Source organism: Macaca thibetana, chromosome 19, assembly GCF_024542745.1.
Source record: "Macaca thibetana thibetana isolate TM-01 chromosome 19, ASM2454274v1, whole genome shotgun sequence".
Classification (NCBI taxonomy): Eukaryota; Metazoa; Chordata; class Mammalia; order Primates; family Cercopithecidae; genus Macaca; species Macaca thibetana.
Window position 1 is genome coordinate 40938965 of NC_065596.1, and position 20081 is coordinate 40959045.

Genomic DNA, 20081 nt, shown 5'->3' on the forward strand with positions numbered 1-20081 from the left:
TGTATTTTTAGTAGAAGACGGGGTTTCACCATGTGGGCCAGGCTGGTCTCAAACTCCTGACCTTAAGTGATCCACCCACCTCTGCCTCCCAAAGTGCTGGGATTACAGTCTGAGCCACCGCATCTGGCCTATATTTGGCAATGGATTCTTAAATGATGACACCAAAAGCACAAGCAGCAAAAGAAAATTTTGATAAATTAGGATTTATCAAAACCAAAAGCTTTTGTGCATCAAAAAGTCATTATAGAAGAAACTGATAAGATAGCCTGCACAACGTAGAAAATATTTGCAAATCATATATCTCACAAGCATTTAACATCCAGAATACATAAAAACTCCTACAACTCAGCCCAACAAAAAGACAAACAGCCCAAGTTAAAAACTGGCAAAAGACTTCAGTAGACATTTCTTCATAAAAGATGAACAAATGGCCAAGAAGTACATGGAAAGATGCTCAAAATCATTAGACATCAGGAAAATAATAACAGAACCATGAGAATAACATCAGCAAGATGGCATTTGAGGAAGCTTCAATTCCCTATTCTCTATTGAAACATTTAAAAAACAACTAGAGACTAGCTAAAATATCTTTGTAAGGGTCTGGAAATCACTCAAAGACTGTAACTATCAAACAAATGCCCAGTCAAGAGAAAGCCACTTCAAAATGGTAGTGACTTTGTTGATTACGTTACTGGTGCCCTTATTCCATCTCTAGCGTAGCCTGGAAGAAGCAGCCCAGTTCCCATTTCCCTCCTTCAGGCCAGAAGGAACAAAGCAGAGCTTATTTGGAACATGTTAATCTGTCTGCGGGCTCCTTGAGGTACTGAGGTACTGGTTTCCATTTTGTCTGATTTTTTTTTGAGATGGAGTCTCGCTCTGTCATCCAGGCTGGAGTGCAGTGGCGTGATCTCGGCTCACTGCAACCTCCTTCTCCTGGGTTCAAGCAATTCTCCTGCCTCAGCCTCCTGTGCAGCTGGGATTATAGGCACCTGCCACCACATCTGGCAAAATTTTGTATTTTTAATAGAGAGATTTTAATAGAGAGTTTCACTATGTTGGCCAGGCTGGGCTCGAACTCCTGACCTCAAGTGATCCGTCTGCCTCGGCCTCCCAAAGTGCTGGGATTACAGGCGTGAGCCACTCTGACTTTTGAGTTTTGACATGTAAAAAGCTGCACAGCTCAGATCTCAGGCAGGTAAAAGCCACAAAGGACAGTGGGTACTGTGGTGCATCAAAGCTAAAACACTATTAAAACTAGAAATAAGTGCAGCAGCACTGCAGGATATAAGATCAATATGCAAAACTCAATGATATTTTAATTGCCTGGACACCTGTGGATACTTGGAGCAAACGATTACCGGTGGAAAATATAATGTAACATCAACGGCCTAAAAAGCAAGGATGAGACCCTACGGAAATTAAGGCATTTGAAAGCAGTTATGCATATTGGGGAAACTGGTAAAAACACATACACAGGTGCAAGCACAGGCACGCTACAGACCCAGGAAAAACATAAGACTTTAGACTTTCACCCTGAGATGATCCCAAGGCTCTAATTAGTGAAGATCTTCTCCAACGGTCTGCAAAAATTAGGAGAAGTAGCAGTTTCTTCAAATGCCCAATTTTCAACAAAAGACTGCAAGGCATACAAAGACACAGGAAAACAGGGTCCCATCAAAGGAGCAAAATAAATTACCCTTGAAGAAACAAAAGCATTGGAGTAACTAGAAAAAGACTTTGTAAAAACTGTCTTAAATATGCTTATAGAGCTAAAGGAAAACTGAAAAAGAACTAAAAAGGAAATCGGGAAAATGACATATCAACAAAGAGAAACAAATTTTTTTTTTTTTTTTTTTTTTTTTTTTTGAGACGGAGTCATGCTCTGTCGCCCAGGCTGGAGTGCAGTGGCCGGATCTCAGCTCACTGCAAGCTCCGCCTCCCGGGTTCACGCCATTCTCCTGCCTCAGCCTCCCAAGTAGCTGGGACTACAGGCGCCCGCCACTTCGCCCGGCTAGTTTTTTGTATTTTTTAGTAGAGATGGGGTTTCACCGTGTTAGCCAGGAAGGGCTCGATCTCCTGACCTCGTGATCCTCCCGTCTCGGCCTCCCAAAGTGCTGGGATTACAGGCTTGAGCCACCGCGCCCGGCCGAGAAACAAATTATTTTTTAAAAAACTGGCTGGGTATGGGTATGCCCGTAATCCCACCACTTAGGGAGGCTGAGGCGGGCAGATAACATGAGGCCAGGAGTTCCAGACTAGCCTGGCCAACATAGTGAAACCCTGTCTCTAATGGAAAAAAAAAAAATAGCTGGGTGTGGTGGTGCACAGCTGTAGTCCCAGCATCTTGGGAGGCTGAGGCATGAGAATTGCTTGAGCCTGGGAGGCAGAGGTTGCAGTGAGCAGAGATCACACAACTGCACTCCAGCCTGGGTGACAGGGCAAGACTCTGTTGAAAAAAAAAAAAAAAAAAAAGAAGAATTGGTTTAGAGTGCTCAAACCCTGTACATTCCAAAGAATAGTCCTTGACCAGCTCCTGGGAGATAATCTCTGAGCAATTAAGAGTATCCTGCCTGATAAGAGAGTCTATGTGTATCTGAGGTCTTACCCATGCCAGATAGCTTTTGTAACAATGTGGTTTATGATAAATACCTGTACAAATCTGACTTCTGGATAGGCTTGACTAAGTAGCTAAGGTCAGTGCACAGAACCTTCATGCCCACATGACTTATCCTCAATAAAAACCCCAGACACGGGCCAGGGCAGTGGCTTACACCTGTAATTCCAACACTTTGGGAGGCAGAGGCAGGTGGATCACTTCAGCCCAAGAGTTCAAGAGCAGCTTGGGCAACATGGCAAAACCCCATCTATACAAACAATGCAAAAATTAGCCAGGTGTCGTGGTGTGTGCCTGTAGTCCCAGCTACTTGGGAGACTGAGGTGGGAGGATCCCTTGAGGCCGGGAAGTAGAGGCTGCTGCGGTGAGGTGTGACCACACTACTGCATTTCAGCCTGGGCGGGAGAGACCCTATCAAAAAACAAACAAACAAACAAACAAAAAAAAACCCATGAGACCACAAGAAAACAAAGCAAAACAAAAAACCCTGGAAACCTTGGCTTAGGAGAACTTCCTTGGTTGGCCATGCTTCACATCTGTATTCACACATTGTTGCTGGGAGAATCAGGTGCTGCCTGTGCAACTGCACTGGAAGCTTGCATCTTTGCCCTATGCAACTTTTCCCTTTGCTGATTTTAATGTGCACCTTTTCATTGTAATGAGCAATAACCATGAGCATAACAGCTTTTCTAAGTTCTGTGAGTCCTTCTAGCAAATCATCGAACCTAAGACAGTCAAATTGCCTTAAGTTAATAGAACATTTGCAAATCTGGCTTTTAAAAAATTCATTTCAAGTGCCCATCAAAGTTAACTTTATATTTTCATTGTTCTTGATTTACAGAAAATGTATGGGGAATACTAAGTATCTTCACAAACCAGCTTTTTTCTTCCCTTGCAGATAAGGACTTAAAGTGCCAGGCCTTTATTACATTCTCTAGGGTTATGTCCATATTAATGTATCCAGGCTTCACAAAGACCCTAAAGCACTGATATAATTATTGTCTACATTCTATAACAAGAAACTGTAAAGTGGAAAAATGAGTAACTATTAACCCCTTTGAAATGTAGTGTGAACATATAACTGAATTTTAAATTTTTTTCTCTTTTCCTAAGCTAATTAACACAGGATTACATTTAATTTTTTTTTTTTTTGAGACGGAGTCTTGCTCTGTCGCCCAGGCTGGAGTGCAGTGGCCGGATCTCAGCTCACTGCAAGCTCCGCCTCCCGGGTTCATGCCATTCTCCTGCCTCAGCCTCCCGGGTAGCTGGGACTACAGGCGCACGCCACCTCGCCCAGCTAGTTTTTTGTCTTTTTTGGTAGAGATGGGGTTTCACCGTGTTAGCCAGGCTGGTCTTGATCTCCTGACCTCGTGATCCGCCCGACTCGGCCTCCCAAAGTGCTGGGATTACGGGCTTGAGCCACCGCACCCGGCCATACATTTAATTTTAATTTAAATTTAAATACAAAAGCAATATAAATGTTTTTCTATTAAACGCAACTTTATTGTGTTGGGAGGACTATAATTCACCTTAAACACTGAAAATTTAGCATCCAAACTGACACATGCAATAACAATAAAACATACACCAGATTTTGAAAACTTGGTATAAAGATATGAGTGTAAAGTACTTCAGTGTATTCATATCATTACATGTTGAAATAATATTTTGGATATATTGGTTTAAATAAAATACAATACCAAAATTAACTTCAGCTGTTTCTTTTCCTTTTTAAAATGTGTTTAAAGCTGGGCACAGTGGCTCACGCCTGTAATCCCAACACTTTGGGAGGCTGAGGTGGGTGGATCACCTGAGGTCAGGAGTTTGAGACCAGTCTGGCCAACATGATGAAACCCCGTCTTCTACTAAAAATACAAAAATTAGCCAGGCATGGTGGCAAGCGCCTGTAATCCCAGCTACTCGGGAGGCTGAGGCAGAGGTTGCAGTGAGCTGACATCGTACCACTGCACTCCAGCCTGGGCAACAAGAGTGAAATTCCGTCTCAAAAAAAAAAAAAAAAAAAAAAAAAAACTGTCTAATGGAAATTTTTAAATTACCTAAGTGGCTTTATATTATATTAGTATTAGACTGTGCTGCTTTAGACTCAAACACCACTGTATCAGGTTGCCTCTCACCATGTACACCAATATGTTGTCTGAATCAGTCACACGGCCAAATCTCAAACAAGATTTGGTTGTCACCACTTAAATCCCCTCATGAATGTTCTGGAAAAACTCCCTGCTCTTGTTGACATAGCCTTCTCTGCACAAAACTCCTATCATATTCCCACTCCTAGATGTCTCCAAAGCTACCTTTGTCACTTACTGATTAATACCTACCATCTCCTATCTTGCTTTGTTTGCAAATCAAGTCTATAAATAAGATCAAAGGTATCTAGTGTGCTATTCTACTTAATCACTCATCTCCTCCTTAACAAATTACAATCTAAAAAAATGTTTTAACTTCTCCCGGAGTTTTATTTCTATACCATAAGAATCCTTTGGAAAAAAAGCACATGGGAGAATCGAATGATTTACCTAATGGGTATGTGAATATTCAATGAAAAGGAAATGGGCATTTGGAAAGTCACTGGAGGACAAGGGGACCCATCTCTACGGTCTTCTTGTTAATTGGGAAGGGAAGGCTAAGGGACAGGTAAATGAAGAAAAAAATAAACTAACCTTGAGCTGGCCATTAGTACCAATGCTGTCTTCCACTTCAGGGGGCCTTCACTTGCAGAACTACATAACCAAGAGGGAGAAAGGACTCATGACATCCTGGACTGGTTAAATAAGAACACACTGTTCACCACCAGAAAAGCCCATCACACACAACAAACACATCCAGATCGAAGAGGGAAACTAGAATATTGTCGACTCCGCCCTGTATCCGAGAAAAAGGTACGACCAAGGCCTAGAGGTGTACTCTTTAAGTTCACAGCAGTTTCCAGGGGACACAGCTCAGGAAATACTGTAGTTCTTTAATGTATAAATGGCCTCCAAATTCATGCAAGGGGAGTTATCCCAGGAATGAATACTACACCTATGCCTTCCCCTTTCCCAAGAAAATTCATTTATCTATCGTATCTATCTATCATTTATCTATCTTCTACATATCTGTCTAATCTATCTATTTATATGCGTGTGTGTGTGTGTGTGTGTGTGTGTGTAAGACCTCACGAAGAGATTACATCACAGACATCCCAGAGTCAGAAAAATGACGCTTTACCCAAAACAAACTCCTACAGGCTCACGGAAAAAAAAAAAAGCCTCTACGCCGTTCACACTTATAGTTGGTCAGTCACAACAGTGCTGTCACACGATCACATTACCATAGACCAGGGTCACACGATAGGCCCCGCCCCTACTCACCGTCCCATGAGCCCGATCAAAGAGCACCCACGGCACACACTAGGGTCTCGTCACACACACACACATACATACACACACACACCACAATGACGCCATAACAAGCAACAGCACCAGCAACCATCGTCCGCAGCTCCCGCGTACATAGGCCTGAGGCTCCCGGCTCCACGTGGACTGACCTCGCCTGGCAGCGCCGGGACACTTCACCGCAAGCTCCTCCCGCAGCCTGCCCGAGTCAGGCTTACCTCAATAACCAAAACACCGGAAAGAGATGCAAAGGTCAAAGTTCATCCGCGGCCCTGGGGCCTGTGGGAAACGTAGTCCAACAACGAAAGGGCCCCGAAGCTGAAGCCGAGCCCGTTGGCCGCAGGGGCCGCACCAGGCCATAGACTCCGGGAGTTTCCGGGTGCGTAGACCCTTTCCCTCGGCGGAGGCTGCGGCTGCGCGTCCTCCTGGCGCGGAAGAGGCGGCTGGTGGTCCCCGACGGCAAGGTGAGGTCGAGGCAGTAACCGGGAACCCAGGCTGGGAGGGCAGAATGAGGAACAGGAAGTTGGGGCGAGGGTGACCGTGAGGGAGGTGGGGGGCTGCGGAAGTCTAGGTGGCCCCTACCTCACCTCTGGAAAGAACCGGAAGCCCGAGCTGGGGAGGGTGAAGGAAGTCGCGGACCGGCTGCACAGCGGAGGAGAAAACCCGGACCCCAAGCTAAGGGAGGCCGAAGAAGGAACTGGAGGGCCGGGCTGGGAAGGCCTGAAGCGGGTACCGGCTTTAGGCTGGGGAGGGTCGAACGGAGAACTCGGAGCCTGAGTCGGGCGAGGTTTTGCTCTACTCTGGCCTCTAAACGTGGGGGCCTCAGGATGTGATCCGTGGTCGTGAACCGGAGGGTGACTTGGAGTTTTTGTCCGTTTTGCACCATGAGAAAGCCCCGGAATGGAATCTGGCAGGTAGCGGAGGCTCAGTGTGTGTGTGTCCGCCCTAGTGCGTGTTATACACTGTTGACGAAAAGACTCAAACTCTAAAGTATTTGAAGAGACTTATTTTGAGCTAAATATGAGTGACCAGTGGCCGGTGGCACAGCCCTCAGAAGATCTTGAGAATCTGTGCCCAGGGTGGTCGGGATTTATGTGGTTTTATACCTTTTAGGGAAACATGAGACACCAATTAAATACATGTAAAATGTATATTGATTCCCTCCGAAAAAGCGGGACAACTGGAAGGTGGGTGGCCTTCCAGATCATAGATAGATTCAAAGATTATTTGATTGACAATGGGTTGAGAGTTATTAACGTAAGACTTAGGATAGCAAGTAGCAGGCTTCACACATAAAAGAGTATAAATGTTTCTTTTCAGACGTGGGGTCTTTTTTTTATCAGTAATTCCAAAATGGAGGAGGGTATAATGAGGCATGTCCGACTAGCCCGCCACCCGCCTTTCTATCATGACTTTACTAGTAGTTTTTCAGGTTAGGAATGCCCTGGCCAAGAGGAGGAGTCCATTCAGATGGTCTGGGGGTGCTTAGGATTTTATTTTTAGTTTACAACACCAGCAGCACCGGAAAGTTTGCTGGTGTCCTTTGCAGTTTCAAAGTAGAGACAGCCATAGTTCTGATTTGTGTCACTGTAACTGTCAGTTCCGGAATTCCATATTTCTCCTTTACCCTAATGTCTGCGAGATTTCATGTGTAGTTCAGTTTTCTTTTTCTGAACAGCACTACATTGTGTAAATAGACCACAATTTGTGTAGTCATTTTTCTGTTGTTGAACATTTGGCAGGTTTTATACATTATGAATAAAGCTGGCACTTTTCTATTTCTCCTGCGCAAATATTTAGAAGAAAAGTTGCTGGGTAATTGGTAACTTTACATTTAACTTTCCAAGAAGCTGATGAGCCTTTTAGAATAATTAGTTGTGATTTGTGGTGTGAGATTGTGTAACTGGAGTAAGTAGTTTCTGAGTTTGCTTTGCTATGTTCGTATGGAATTATGAGATGGGCTCAGCAGGGTTGTGAATGTCATGTAGGGTCCATAGGATTGTGGCTTTGTGGAGTAGGTGAGATCACAGGAAACAATGTGTCTGTACTAATTGTTGTTTATCATGGTTTTGTGTGTACATTCCATGATAACTGAAAATGGATCACTATGTAAGTGATGTTAATGACTGAAGAACTCTGTGTGTGTGGTGTATGTCATTTTGCTTGCAGAATTATGATAGTTTCTAATAAGTAAAATAGCATAAGCATTGGAAACTAAGAGGTAAAATTATAATTTCTAGATGACAGGGTTGCAATAACTGGAAACATCATACAAACTAAATCCAATATGTTGAAATGAGGAGGACTCCATATGTAGCACAGAAGAAAAATACTTTCATCCCTACCACTTTCAACAGTTATATAGATTTGAGGTTCCCTCCCACACACTACCCACCGCCTGCTTGTCCCTGGATGAAACTGGGGGTGATTTAATGCCCTCCTAAATCACTCTAAGCCAAGTAAAAGTACTTGAAATACTAAAAATCACAAGGTCAGCCTTGTAGTAATTAAAATAGTCATTTTCTGATTAAAATGTTTACTGTAAAAATCAAATTTCAAACTTCATTTAAAAGAAAAATTTCTTTAAACTGTCTGGAGCCTACAGTGTAATTACTTTCTTCTCTACTTCCCCAACCTGTATTACTAAAGAGTTACTATCTAGCATAATGATTAATTAATATTTAATTGTAAATGTTTATTAGTTAACTAGGCAGGTTTAACCAAGTTATAGAAACTCTAAAGTAAGAGGTTTCACATGGTTTTTTTGTTTTTCTTTTCTTTTTTTGAGACGGAGTCTCACTGTCACCCAGGTGGGAGTGCAATAGTGTCGTCTCCGCTAACTGCAACCTCCGCCTCCCGGGTTCAAGCGATTATCCTGCCTCAGCCTCCCGAATAGCTGGCATTACAGGTGCTCGCCACCACGCCTAATTTTTGTAGTTTTAGTAGAGACAGGGTTTGACCACGTTGGCCAGGCTGGTCTCCAAAGTGCTGGGATTACAGGCATGAGCCACCGCACCCAGCCTCATGTGGCTTCTTTTGACTCCCTTCTTTCTATGTTGTTCACATTTTAAAAAAAAAAGAATCCAAAACAGCAAGGGTCCTTTTCTGCAAATTATAAAAGCTATGGCTGAGAATGTTTCTTCTCTCCTTTCTGAAATAGTCTTTCTCCCAGGATATCTGAGCATTTGCCTACCATTAAACTTCCATGAGATAGGATTCTGTGGGGAAAAGAGAGATCAGACTGTTACTGTGTCTATGTAGAAAGAAGTAGACATAAGAGACTCCATTTTGTTCTGTACTAAGAGAAATTATTCTGCCTTGAGATGCTGTTAATCTATAATCCTAGCCCCAACCCTGTGCTTGCAGAAACACGTGCTGTGCTGACCCAAGGTTTAATGGATTTAGGGCTGTGCAGGATGTGCTTTGTTAAAAAAGTGCTTGAAGGCAGTATGCTTGTTAGAAGTCATCTCCATTCTCTAATCTCAAGTACCCAGGGGCACAATACACTGCAGAAGGTACCCAGGGACACAATACACTGCTGAAGGCCGCAGGGACCTCTGCCTAGGAAAGCCAGGTATTGTCCAAGGTTTCTCCCCATGTGATAGCCTGAGATATGGCCTCCTGGGAAGAGGAAGGCCTGACCGTCCCCCAGCCTGACACCCTTAAAGGGTCTGTGCTGAGGATTAGTAAAAGAGGAAGGCCTCTTTGCAGTTGAGATAAGAGGAAGGCATCTGTCTCCTGCTCCTCCCTGGGAGTACAATGTCTAGGTGTAAAACCTGATTATACCTTCTATTTATTGAGACTGGAGAAAACCGCCTTAGGGCTGGAAGTGAGACATGCTAGCGGCAATACTGCTCTTTTTTTTTTTGTTTGAGACAGAGTCTCCCTGTGTCGCCCAGGCTGGAGTGCAGTGGCTGGTTCTCAGCTCACTGCAAGCTCCGCCTCCCGGGTTTACGCCATTCTCCTGCCTCAGCCTCCCGAGTAGCTGGGACTACAGGTGCCCGCCACCTCACCCGGCTAGTTTTTTGTGTCTTTTTAGTAGAGATGGGGTTTCACCGGGTTAGCCAGGATGGTCTCGATCTCCTGACCTCGTGATCTGCCCGTCTCGGCCTCCCAAAGTGCTGGGATTACAGGCTTGAGCCACCGCGCCTGGCCAATACTGCTCTTTATTGCACCAAGATGTTTGCGTATGGGCACATCAAAGCACAGCACCATTTCTTAAACTTACTTATGACACAGAGACCTTTGTTCACATGTTTTCTTGGCTGACCTTCTCCCCACTATTACCCTATTGTCCTGCCACTTCCTCCTCTCCGAGATGGTAGAGAGAATGATACTGAGGGAACTCAGAGACCAGTGCCGCCTTGGGGCGTGGGTCTTCTGTATGCTGAGCGCCAGTCCCCTGGGCCCACTTTTCTTTCTCTATACTTAGTTTCTGTGTCTTATTTCTTTTCTCAGTCTCTCATTTCACCTGAGAAACGCCCACAGGTGTGGAGGGGCAGGCCACCCCTTCAGGATTCCCCATTTTCTTTTATTCCAGTCAGATAACCATGTTGCCTTCTCCAAGTTTCCCTTCTAATTGTAACTACTGTTCATTTAATAATTGGGTATTTTGGCTGGGCACAGTGGCTCACGCCTGTAATCCCAACACCTTGGGAGGCTGAGGTGGAGAGATCACGAGGTCAGGAGTTCCAGACCAGCCTGGCCAACACAGTGAAACCCCGTCTCTACTAAAAATACAAAAATTAGCCAGGCGTGGTGGCATGCACCTGTAGTCCCAGCTACTCAGGAGGCTGACGCAGGACAATTGCTTGAACCCAGGAGGCGGAGGTTGCAGTGAGCCAAGATCGTGCCATTGCACTCCAGCCTGGGTGACAAAGCAAGACTCCATCTCAAAAATGATAATAATAATAATAATTGGATATATCACTCAGCACTCTTTTCACTCCCATAAACAGAAACATATTCCCTTGAATTATATTACTTTCTTTTTTTTTTTTTTTTTTTTTTGAGACGGAGTCTCGCTCTGTCACCCAGGCTGGAGTGCGGTGGCCGGATCTCAGCTCACTGCAAGCTCCGCCTCCCGGGTTCACGCCATTCACCTGCCTCAGCCTCCCGAGTAGCTGGGACTACAGGCGCCCGCCACCTCGCCCGGCTAGTTTTTTGTATTTTTTAGTAGAGACGGGGTTTCACCGTGTTAGCCAGGATGGTCTCGATCTCCTGACCTCGTGATCCGCCCGTCTCGGCCTCCCAAAGTGCTGGGATTACAGGCGTGAGCCACCGCGCCCGGCCGAATTATATTACTTTCACAAACCTTTTTTATACAGATAGTGATTTGATGTCTAGATAGTGAGTACTCAGGAGAGCCCATACTAGGGAAAACCTCATCATGTCCACATATCTCAGTTTACTAGTGAGTGATTCTTTTTTTCTTTTTTCTTTAATTTTTTTTTTTGAGACAAGGTCTCTCTCTGTCACTGAGGCGGGGGGCAGTGGCGCAATCTTGGCTCACTGCAGCCTCAACCTCTCAGGCTCGTGATTCTCCCATTGCAGTCTCCTGAGTAGCTAGGACCACAAGCACCCACCACCATACCCAGCTAATTTTTGAATTTTGTATTTTAGGTGGAGACAGTTTCGCCACATTGCCCGGGCTGGTCTCAAACTCCTGAGCTCAAGCAACCCGCCCTCCTTAGCCTCCCAAAGTGCTGGGATTACAGGTGTGAACCACCATGCCCGGCCCTACTTTCTATCGAAGTAGAATGCGTAGATAACATTATTATTAACAGCATATGGGAAGAGGGAGGTCCTCCCATGTTACATTGTTCTCCCTGCCCCTTCTGGGTCATGTTGCACCACTCTTTCCCTTCTAGTCATATCCCAGGGGGCCTTGTCCCATTTATACAGCTCCATTCTACTCCCATCCCACCAAAGCATGGGAGTAGTCTGACTGAAAGATCAGATAGAAGAGTGTACTCTCTTTTTTTTTTGAGATAGAGTCACCCAGGCTGGAATGCAGTGGCATGGTCATGGCTCACTGGAGTCTCAAACTCCTGGGCCCAAGCAGTCGTCCCACTCAGCCTCCTGAGCAGCTGGGACTACAGGCACATGCACAACCACATGCAGCTATTTTTTTAAAAATTTTCTGTAGAGATGGGGTCTCACTATGTTGCTTAGTTTGGTCTCAAACTCCTGTGCTCAAGTGATCCTCCTGCCTTGGGCTCACAAAGTGCTTAGGATTACAGGCATGAGTCACCACGCTCAGCTGAAGTCTACTCTTTATATTCAGGAAAGCACTGGAGAAGAGAGAGGACAAGAGAAACAGGTCCGTGGTGACAGGAGCCTAGGAAGAGAGTAGGCCTTCAGTCTTGGTGGAAAAATAAATGGTATTCTAAGCCTTTGGATGCTAATTTCAGTACCACCCACTCTTTTTCTCTTGTCCATTTCTCCCTTAGATTTTTTATAAAATGAAGAACTGAATCCATTTTTTTTTTTTCCTGTCATTCAAGTGAGGAGCAAGAATAAAGGGTGTAGGGGAGATTTCTTTTTTTTTTTTTTTGAGACAGAGTCTCACTCTGTTGCCCAGTCTGGAGTGCATTGGCGCTATCTCGGCTCATTGCAACCTCACCATCCCAGGTTCAAGTGATCCTCCTGCCTCAGCCTCCCAAGTAGCTGGGACTACAGGTGTGCACCACCATACCCAGCTAATTTTTTGTATTTTTAGTATAGACAAGGTTTCACCATGTTGGACAGGATGGTCTTGATCTCTTGACCTTTTGATCCCCCTGCCTCAGTCTCCCAAAGTGCTGGGATTACAGGCATGAGCCACCATGCCCGGCTGGGGGAGATTTTTTTTGTTTTTGTTTTTTTGTTTTTTTGAGATGAAGTCTTGCTCTGTCACCCAGGCTGGAGTGCAGTGGCGCAATCTCGGCTCACTGCAACCTCTGCCTCCTGGGTTCAAGCGATTCTCCTGCCTCAGCCTCTGTAGTAGCTGGGATTACTGGCAAGCGTGCCACCACACCTGGCTGATTTTTGTATTTTTAGTAGAGATGGTTTCGCCATTTGGCCAGGCTGGTCTCAAATTCCTGACTTCAAGTGATCTGCCAGCCATGGCCTCCCAAAGTGCTGGGATTATAGGCGTGAGCCACCACACCCGGTCACATGTAGTATTAAGTTGGGTATTTGCGGCTAGACGCAGTGGCTCACGCCTGTAATCCCAACACTTTGGGAGGCCAAGGCGGGTGGATCCCCTAAGGTCAGGAGTTCGAGACCAGCCTGACCAACATAGCAAAACCCTATCTCTACTAAAAATTAGCCAGGCATGGTGGTGGGTGCCTGTAATCCCAGCTACACTGGAGGCTGAGGCAAAGAATTGCTTGAACCCAGGAGGCGGAGATTGCAGTGAGCTGAGATTGCGCCATTGCACTCCAGCCTGGGAGACAGAGTGAGACTCGTGAGGCTCCGTCTCAAAAAAAAAAAACAAAGAAATTCTAAGCTGAAAAAGCTACTTAAAATTGGTCAAGAAAAAGATAATACAATAAGTATAAGAAAGTTGGCATGGCTATAGTAATATCAGATAATAGCCCTCAAAACAAAATATTGCAGGAGATAGGTAACAATCATAAAAGAGCAGGTCATTAGGAATTTGCATATACATTTGTCACTTAACTACAGGGATACATTCTGAGAAATGTGTCATTAGGTGATTGCATCATGCAAGCATCATAGAGTACACTTAACACAAACAGAAATGGGGTAGCCTACTACATACCTAGGTTATATGGTATAGCCTATTGCTCCTAGGCTACAAACCTGTATAGCATATTACTGTATTGAATGCTGTAGGCATTTATAACACAGTGGTATTTGTGTATCTAAACATAGAAAAGGTACAGTAAAAATACTGTATAAATTATTAAAAAATGGCACACCTCTATAAGATACTTGCCATGAATGGAGCTTGCAGGACTGAAGCTCTGGGTGCGTCACTGAATGAGTTGTGTGAGTATGCTAAGGACTAGGACATTACTGTATACTACTGTAGACTTTACAAGCAGTACGCTTAGGCTTCACTAAATTTATTTTTTAAAGTTTTCTTCAATAATAAATTAACCTTAGCTTCCTGTGATATTTTTACATTATAAACTTACTATTTTTTATCTTTTTGAATTGTAATAACACTTCACTTAAAACACAGACACATTATATAGGAACACAAAAATATTTATGTCCTTACTCTATAGGCTTTTTTCTATTTAAAAAAATTTTTATTTTAAAAATGTTTGTTACTTTTTAAACTTTCTTGTTAAAAACAAAGACACACACACTTTAGCCTGGGCCTACACAGGGTCCAAAGTATCAGTATCACTGTCTTTTACCTCCACATCTTGTCCCACTGAAATGTCGGTCTTCAGGGTTAATAATATGCATGGAGCTGTCGTCTCCTATGAAAACAATGCCTTCTTCTGGATACCTCCTGAAGGACTTGCCTGAGGCAGGTTTTTTGTTTGTTTGTTTGAGACAGAGTCTAGCTCTGTTGCCAAGGCTGGAGTGCAGTGGCACAATCTCACCTCCCAAAGCTGGAGTGCAGTGGCACAATCTCACCTCCACCTCCCAGGTTCACACCATTCTCCTGCCTCAACCTCCCGAGTAGCTGGGACTACAGGTGCCCACCACACCCGACTAATTTTTTGTATTTTTAGTAGAGACAGAGTTTTACCGTGTTGGCCAGGAAGGTCTCGATCTCCTGACCTCATGATCCACCAGCCTCCGCCTCCCAAAGTGCTGGGATTACAAGTGTGAGCCACCACGCCTGGCCACCTGAAGCTGTTTTACAGTTACCTTTTTTTTTTTCTAAATAAGTAGAAGGACGGAGTACAGTCTAAAATAATAATACTAATAGTACAATACATACATAAACTAGTAACATAATAATTTATTATTATCACCTATTACATACTATACATAATTGCATGTACTATACTTTTATACAACTGGAAGCACAGTAGGTTTATTTACACCAGCCTCACCACAAACACCTGAGTGATATGTTGCACGAAAACGTCCACAAGTGATAGGAATTTTTCAGCTCCACTGTAATCTTATGGGACCACCATTGTATGTGTCCATCATTGACTAAAATATTGTTACCTGGCACATGGCTGTATGTGTTCATCAGGAATATGTACACTGGTATGAACCTATAATGAGAGTGTTAAATTTCATGAAGCAAAAACTAACAGAACAAAAGAAATAAACAGATCCACAAGCATAATTGGAAATCCACAATTATATCTCAGTAATTGATAGCATTTGTAGGCAAGAAACTCAGTGGTATATATAATCAGCTCTTCATATATGCACATTCAACCAATGGCAATGCACAAATACTCAGAAAAAACACGACAGTAAAAATACAAATTTTAAAATACAGTGTAACGTTTATATAGCATTTACACTGTATTAGGTATTATAAAAAATCTAGAGATGATTTAAAGTATACAGAAAGATATGTATAGGTTATATGCAAATTGTACACCATTTTATGTAACAAATTTGAGCATCTGCAGGTTTTGGTATCCACAAGGTGTCCTGGAACCAGTCCCCTGTGGATAGCAAGGGACAACTGTACAGAAGATGCGAACCAAACCAGTCAACATGACCTAATTGTTGGTTTACAGAACACTATACTCACAATTGAAAAATTACATTCTTTTCATGTACATGAACAATCCCCACGATAGACCATAGCTGGACCATAAGTCACAATAAACTTCAAAAGATTGCCACGTTACAGGGAATGTGCGTTAGAAACCAGTAATAAGAAACCTATACTGGCCAGGTGCTGTGGCTCACGCCTGTAATCCCAGCACTTTGGGAGGCTGAGGTGGGCGGATCATGAGGTCGGGAGATCAAGACCGTCCTGGCAAACACGGTGAAACCCCGTCTCTACTGAAAAAATACAAAAAATTAGCCGGGCGTGGTGGCAGGCGCCTGTAGTCCCAGCTACTCGGGAGGCTGAGGCAGGAGAATGGTGTGAACCCGGGGGGGCGGAGCTTGCAGTGAGCCGAGATCGCACCACTGCACTCCAGCCTGGGCAACAGAGCGAGACTCTTTCTCAAAAAAAAAAAAAAAAGAAATCTATACAATCCCTCAATACATAGAAATTAAATAACACACTTCTAAATCTGCAGATCATTGAATAAATAAGGGGGAAATATTTTGAACTATGAAATTTGACAGCATGTCAAAAATGGAAGGATACAGCTAAAGCAGAGTTGAGAGGAATGTTAAGTACTTAAATAAAGAAGAAATTCATAGCAGCATTATTCACAATAGCCAAGAAATAGGTACAACCCACATGTCCATCAGTGGATGAGTGGATAAACAAAATGTGATAATATGATTTGGATATTTGTTCCCTCAAAATCTCATGTGGACATGTGACCCCCAATGTTGGAGGTGGCACTTAGTGGGACATGTTGGATTATACGGGTGGATCTCATGAATGGCTTGGTGTCCTCCCCATGGATATGAGTTCACCCTATAGCTAGTTGTTTAAAAGAACCTGGCACCTCCTCCCTCTCCCTTTTGTTCCCTCTTGCCATGTGATATGCTAGCTCTCCCTTTGCCCTCTGCCATTTTTGTAAGCTTCCTGAGGCCTCACCAGAAGCAGATGCTGGCACTATGCTTCTTGTACAGCCTGTAGAACCGTAAGCTAAATAAACCATTTTTCTTTATAAATTACCCAGCCTCAGGTATTCCTTTATAGCAGCATAAAACAGACGAATATATGTGGCATACACATACAATGTAGTATTATCCAGCCTTGGAAGGAAATTTTGACATATGCTACAATGTGGCTGAACCATGAGGACATTATTCTAACAAGCCAATCACAAAAAGATAATTACTGGTTTCCTACTTTTTGGCTATTAAAGCTATAGTGAGAGAGTCTGTAGGTTTCTTATGGTGGTTGCCAGGGGCTGGAGGCAGGGGGAAAAGGGTAGTTGTTATTTGATGGATATAGTTTCACATTTAGAGGATGAAAAAGTTGTGGATATTGGTTGTACAGAAATGGGAATATACTTAATGCTACTGAGCTGTACACTCAAAAGTAGTTAAGATGGTAAATTTTATGTTACATATATACTTTGCCACAACTTTTAAAAATGAAGAAAGTCTTCAAGAAACTAGAAAAAGAATAACAAACATGCTATATGCTAAACCCAAAGTCGAAAAAAAGAAATAAAGATGGGCATAAATCAATAAAGTAGAAATAGAAAGCAGACCATTAAGAAAATGAACAAAACAAAAAGTTGTTTATTTGAAGGTATTTAAAAAATTGATAAATCCCTAGTAAGCATAACTAATAAAACACAAATTACCCATGTCAGGAATAAAAATGAAGATGCCACTACAGATCCTACAGACAGTAAAATGATATGCCAATAATATGAACAATTTTATGCCAATAACTTTGACATCTTAGATGAAATTCATCCATTCCTTTAAAAGCACAGCTTCTCAAAACTCTTGACTCAAGATGAAATAGAAAAACAGAAAGTCTGTATCTAATTTTTTTTTTTTTTTTTTTTTGAGACAGGGTCTTACTCTGTCACCCAGACTGGAGTCCAGTGGCATGATCATGACTCACTACTAGTATCAAGTGATTGTCCTGTCTCAGCTTCCCAAGTAGCTGGGACTATAGGTAGGCACCACTATGGCCAACTAATTAAAAAAAAAACTTTAGAGACAGGGTCTCACTTTGTTGTGCAGGCTGGTCTTGAACTCCTGGGCTCAAGAAATCCTCCCACCTTGGCCTCCCAAAATGCTGAGATTTCAGGCATGTGCCATGAAACGTGGCCTAAAATTTTAATTTTTAATAAGTAAAAATCCCTACATACAGAACCAGCTTCAGCTCCACTGAAACCCCTGCAACTCAGCCAAAAGTAAATGTAACATGGTTTTGAACACTCTCTCAATCCAGGGCACATGAAAAACCCTTAAAAACAAAAACAAAGCATACCTCTGCCCCACTGAGATGAGCTCAAAAATTACAAACAACAAGGAAATAACCATCACAGGCGGGTCAGCAGACTAAATAAATAATAAAAGTTGGCATCTATTAAGAACTGCATATTATATGACAATATGAAAGAATATTAAATGTTTTAAATGGAAAAAACTCAGAATGAAAGCACAATACTTAAAAAGAATCAATAGATTTAAAAAATAACCAAAGAGAATTTCTAGAAATAAAAGAGATCTTAAGTATAGAGAACATAACAAGCACAGCTCAAAATTAATGAACTTAAAGATATATCTGAAGAGATTACCTATAATGCAGCACAGAGATAAAAAGTGAAAGACAAATGAGAAACTAAGAGACATGGAAGAAAATAAAAGGGCCCCAAGACACATCTAATGAATATCATAAAAGGAGAAAAAGGAGGAGGAGCATCAGAAGAAAAAGTGGTTTAGAACTTTTCATAATTAAAGTCAATTTTAAGATGAGGAATCAAAATGAGTGTCAAGTAGGATAATGAAAGCCGATCTAACACCTAGACACATCACAGTGATAATGCAGAACAGAAATCTTGAAAAGAAGGGAGGCAAGGAAAGAAAAGAAAAACGGAAAAGACACGCTACCTAAAAGGAAAGATGATTGCACACAGATATCAGAAGACAGGAGAATAATACCTTCGAAGTGATAGAGGAAAAGTAGCAATTAAGAGTGGGGCAAAATAAAGACATTTTCGGACAAAGGTTTTTTTTATAGACTCACTGGAAGAATTTCTAAAGGATTTGAATCAGCAAAAAGAAAAACTCAAAAGACAGAATGAGATAAAATTTTAAATGATGAGCAAGGAAATTGGTGAGTATGTTGGGGATTCTGTTTACCAAGTAATGATGATTACTTTTTATGGAATTTCAAAACAAATTAGATCAAAAGCATCAGACAAAAATAGAAAGAGGCGGGATGCGGTAGTTCACACCTGTAATCCCAGCACTTTGGGAGGCCAAGATGGGCAGATCCCTTGAGGTCAGGAGTTGGAGACCAGCCTGGCCAACATGCTGAAACCCCATCTTCACTAAAAATACAAAAATCAGCCAGGTGGGCCGGGTGTGGTGGCTTACGCCTGTAATCCCAGCAGTTTGGGAGGCTGAGGTGGATGGATCACCTGAGGTCAGGAGTTTGAGACCAGCCTGGCCTCAAACCCTGTCTCTACTAATAACAGAAAAATTAGCCAGGTGTAGTGGCGTGCACCTGTAATCCCAGCTACTTGGGAGGCTGAGGAAGGATAATCTCTTGAACCCAGGAGGCGGAGATTTCAGTGAGCCGAGATCGTGCCATTGCACTCCAGCTTGGGCACCAAGAGTGAAACTCCGTCTCAAAAAAAAAAAAAAAAAATCAGCCGTGTGTGGTAGCACGCACCTGTAATCCCAGCTACTCAGGAGGCTAAGGCAAGAGAATCACTTGAACCCAGGAGGTGGAGGTTGCAGTAAACTGAGATCGCCCCACTGCACTCCACCCTGGGTGACAGAGGGAGACTCTGTCTCAAAAAAGAAAGAAAGAAAGAAAAAGACAGAGAAAGAGAAAGAACCTAAAGCATTCTAAGGTCTTTTTTATTGCTCAAGAAGGAGATACCAGTTAGTCATTAAGTCAAAGATGCAAGGTTAAGAGTAACTTCCAATAATAAAGCAATACAATATCTTATTTTTAATCCAGTGCAGGGGAAAGGAGAATAAAGAACACTTAATTGATCTCATAAAAATCAAAGCATAAAAGAAGCAGCAAGTATAAGCCTGATTAAAAAGAAAGTAAAGAAGGAGATGGGTCATTGAACTAAGGGGAGGCCTGGTGACAGCTCTTGGAAGATGAAGTCTGACCAGAATAGCACGTAAGTCAATCAGGTTGCTGTGGCCAAAGTGCATGGTCCTTGACTTTCTGAGTTTGTGGTGGGGAGAAACAACAAACCCAATATTAAACATGGAGGAAATAATTAAAGACTCAGGCCTATCAGTTTCCACTTGCTGCCCTCCCATTACTTCCAGTTTAAAGGTTTACAGGG

General features: G+C 42.9%; 2 protein-coding genes across 15 annotated transcripts in view; one reads left to right on the top strand and one right to left on the bottom strand.

The window, feature by feature from the left end:
• The window catches only part of ZNF529 (zinc finger protein 529), a 48565-nt gene that overhangs the window by 23743 nt on the left and 4741 nt on the right, over positions 1–20081 (bottom strand). Inside the window, exons 1-2 of one of the 5 annotated variants that reach the window (XM_050769011.1) lie at positions 6228–6329; positions 5296–5355 (exon numbers count right to left, since the gene is read on the bottom strand). The exons of 1 other annotated variant lie outside the window; for it this stretch is intronic. In XM_050769011.1, coding sequence (XP_050624968.1) covers positions 5296–5309 — 14 coding nt within the window. In that variant the 5' untranslated portion in view covers positions 5310–5355; positions 6228–6329. Of the gene's footprint in view, positions 1–5295; positions 5356–6126; positions 6330–20081 lie in introns of those variants that run through there. 3 more of the 5 variants (XM_050769010.1, XM_050769009.1, XM_050769008.1) reach the window with 3 other exon arrangements.
• Positions 6356–20081, top strand: part of ZNF382 (zinc finger protein 382) — a 93214-nt gene continuing 79488 nt past the window's right edge. For 6 of the 10 annotated variants that reach the window (XR_007721481.1, XR_007721482.1, XR_007721483.1 and 3 more), the window contains exons 1-2: positions 6356–6473; positions 19739–19910. The gene's annotated coding sequence lies outside the window, so the exon portion shown is untranslated. Of the gene's footprint in view, positions 6474–15996; positions 19911–20081 lie in introns of those variants that run through there. The other 4 variants (XM_050769030.1, XM_050769038.1, XM_050769028.1 and 1 more) reach the window with 3 other exon arrangements.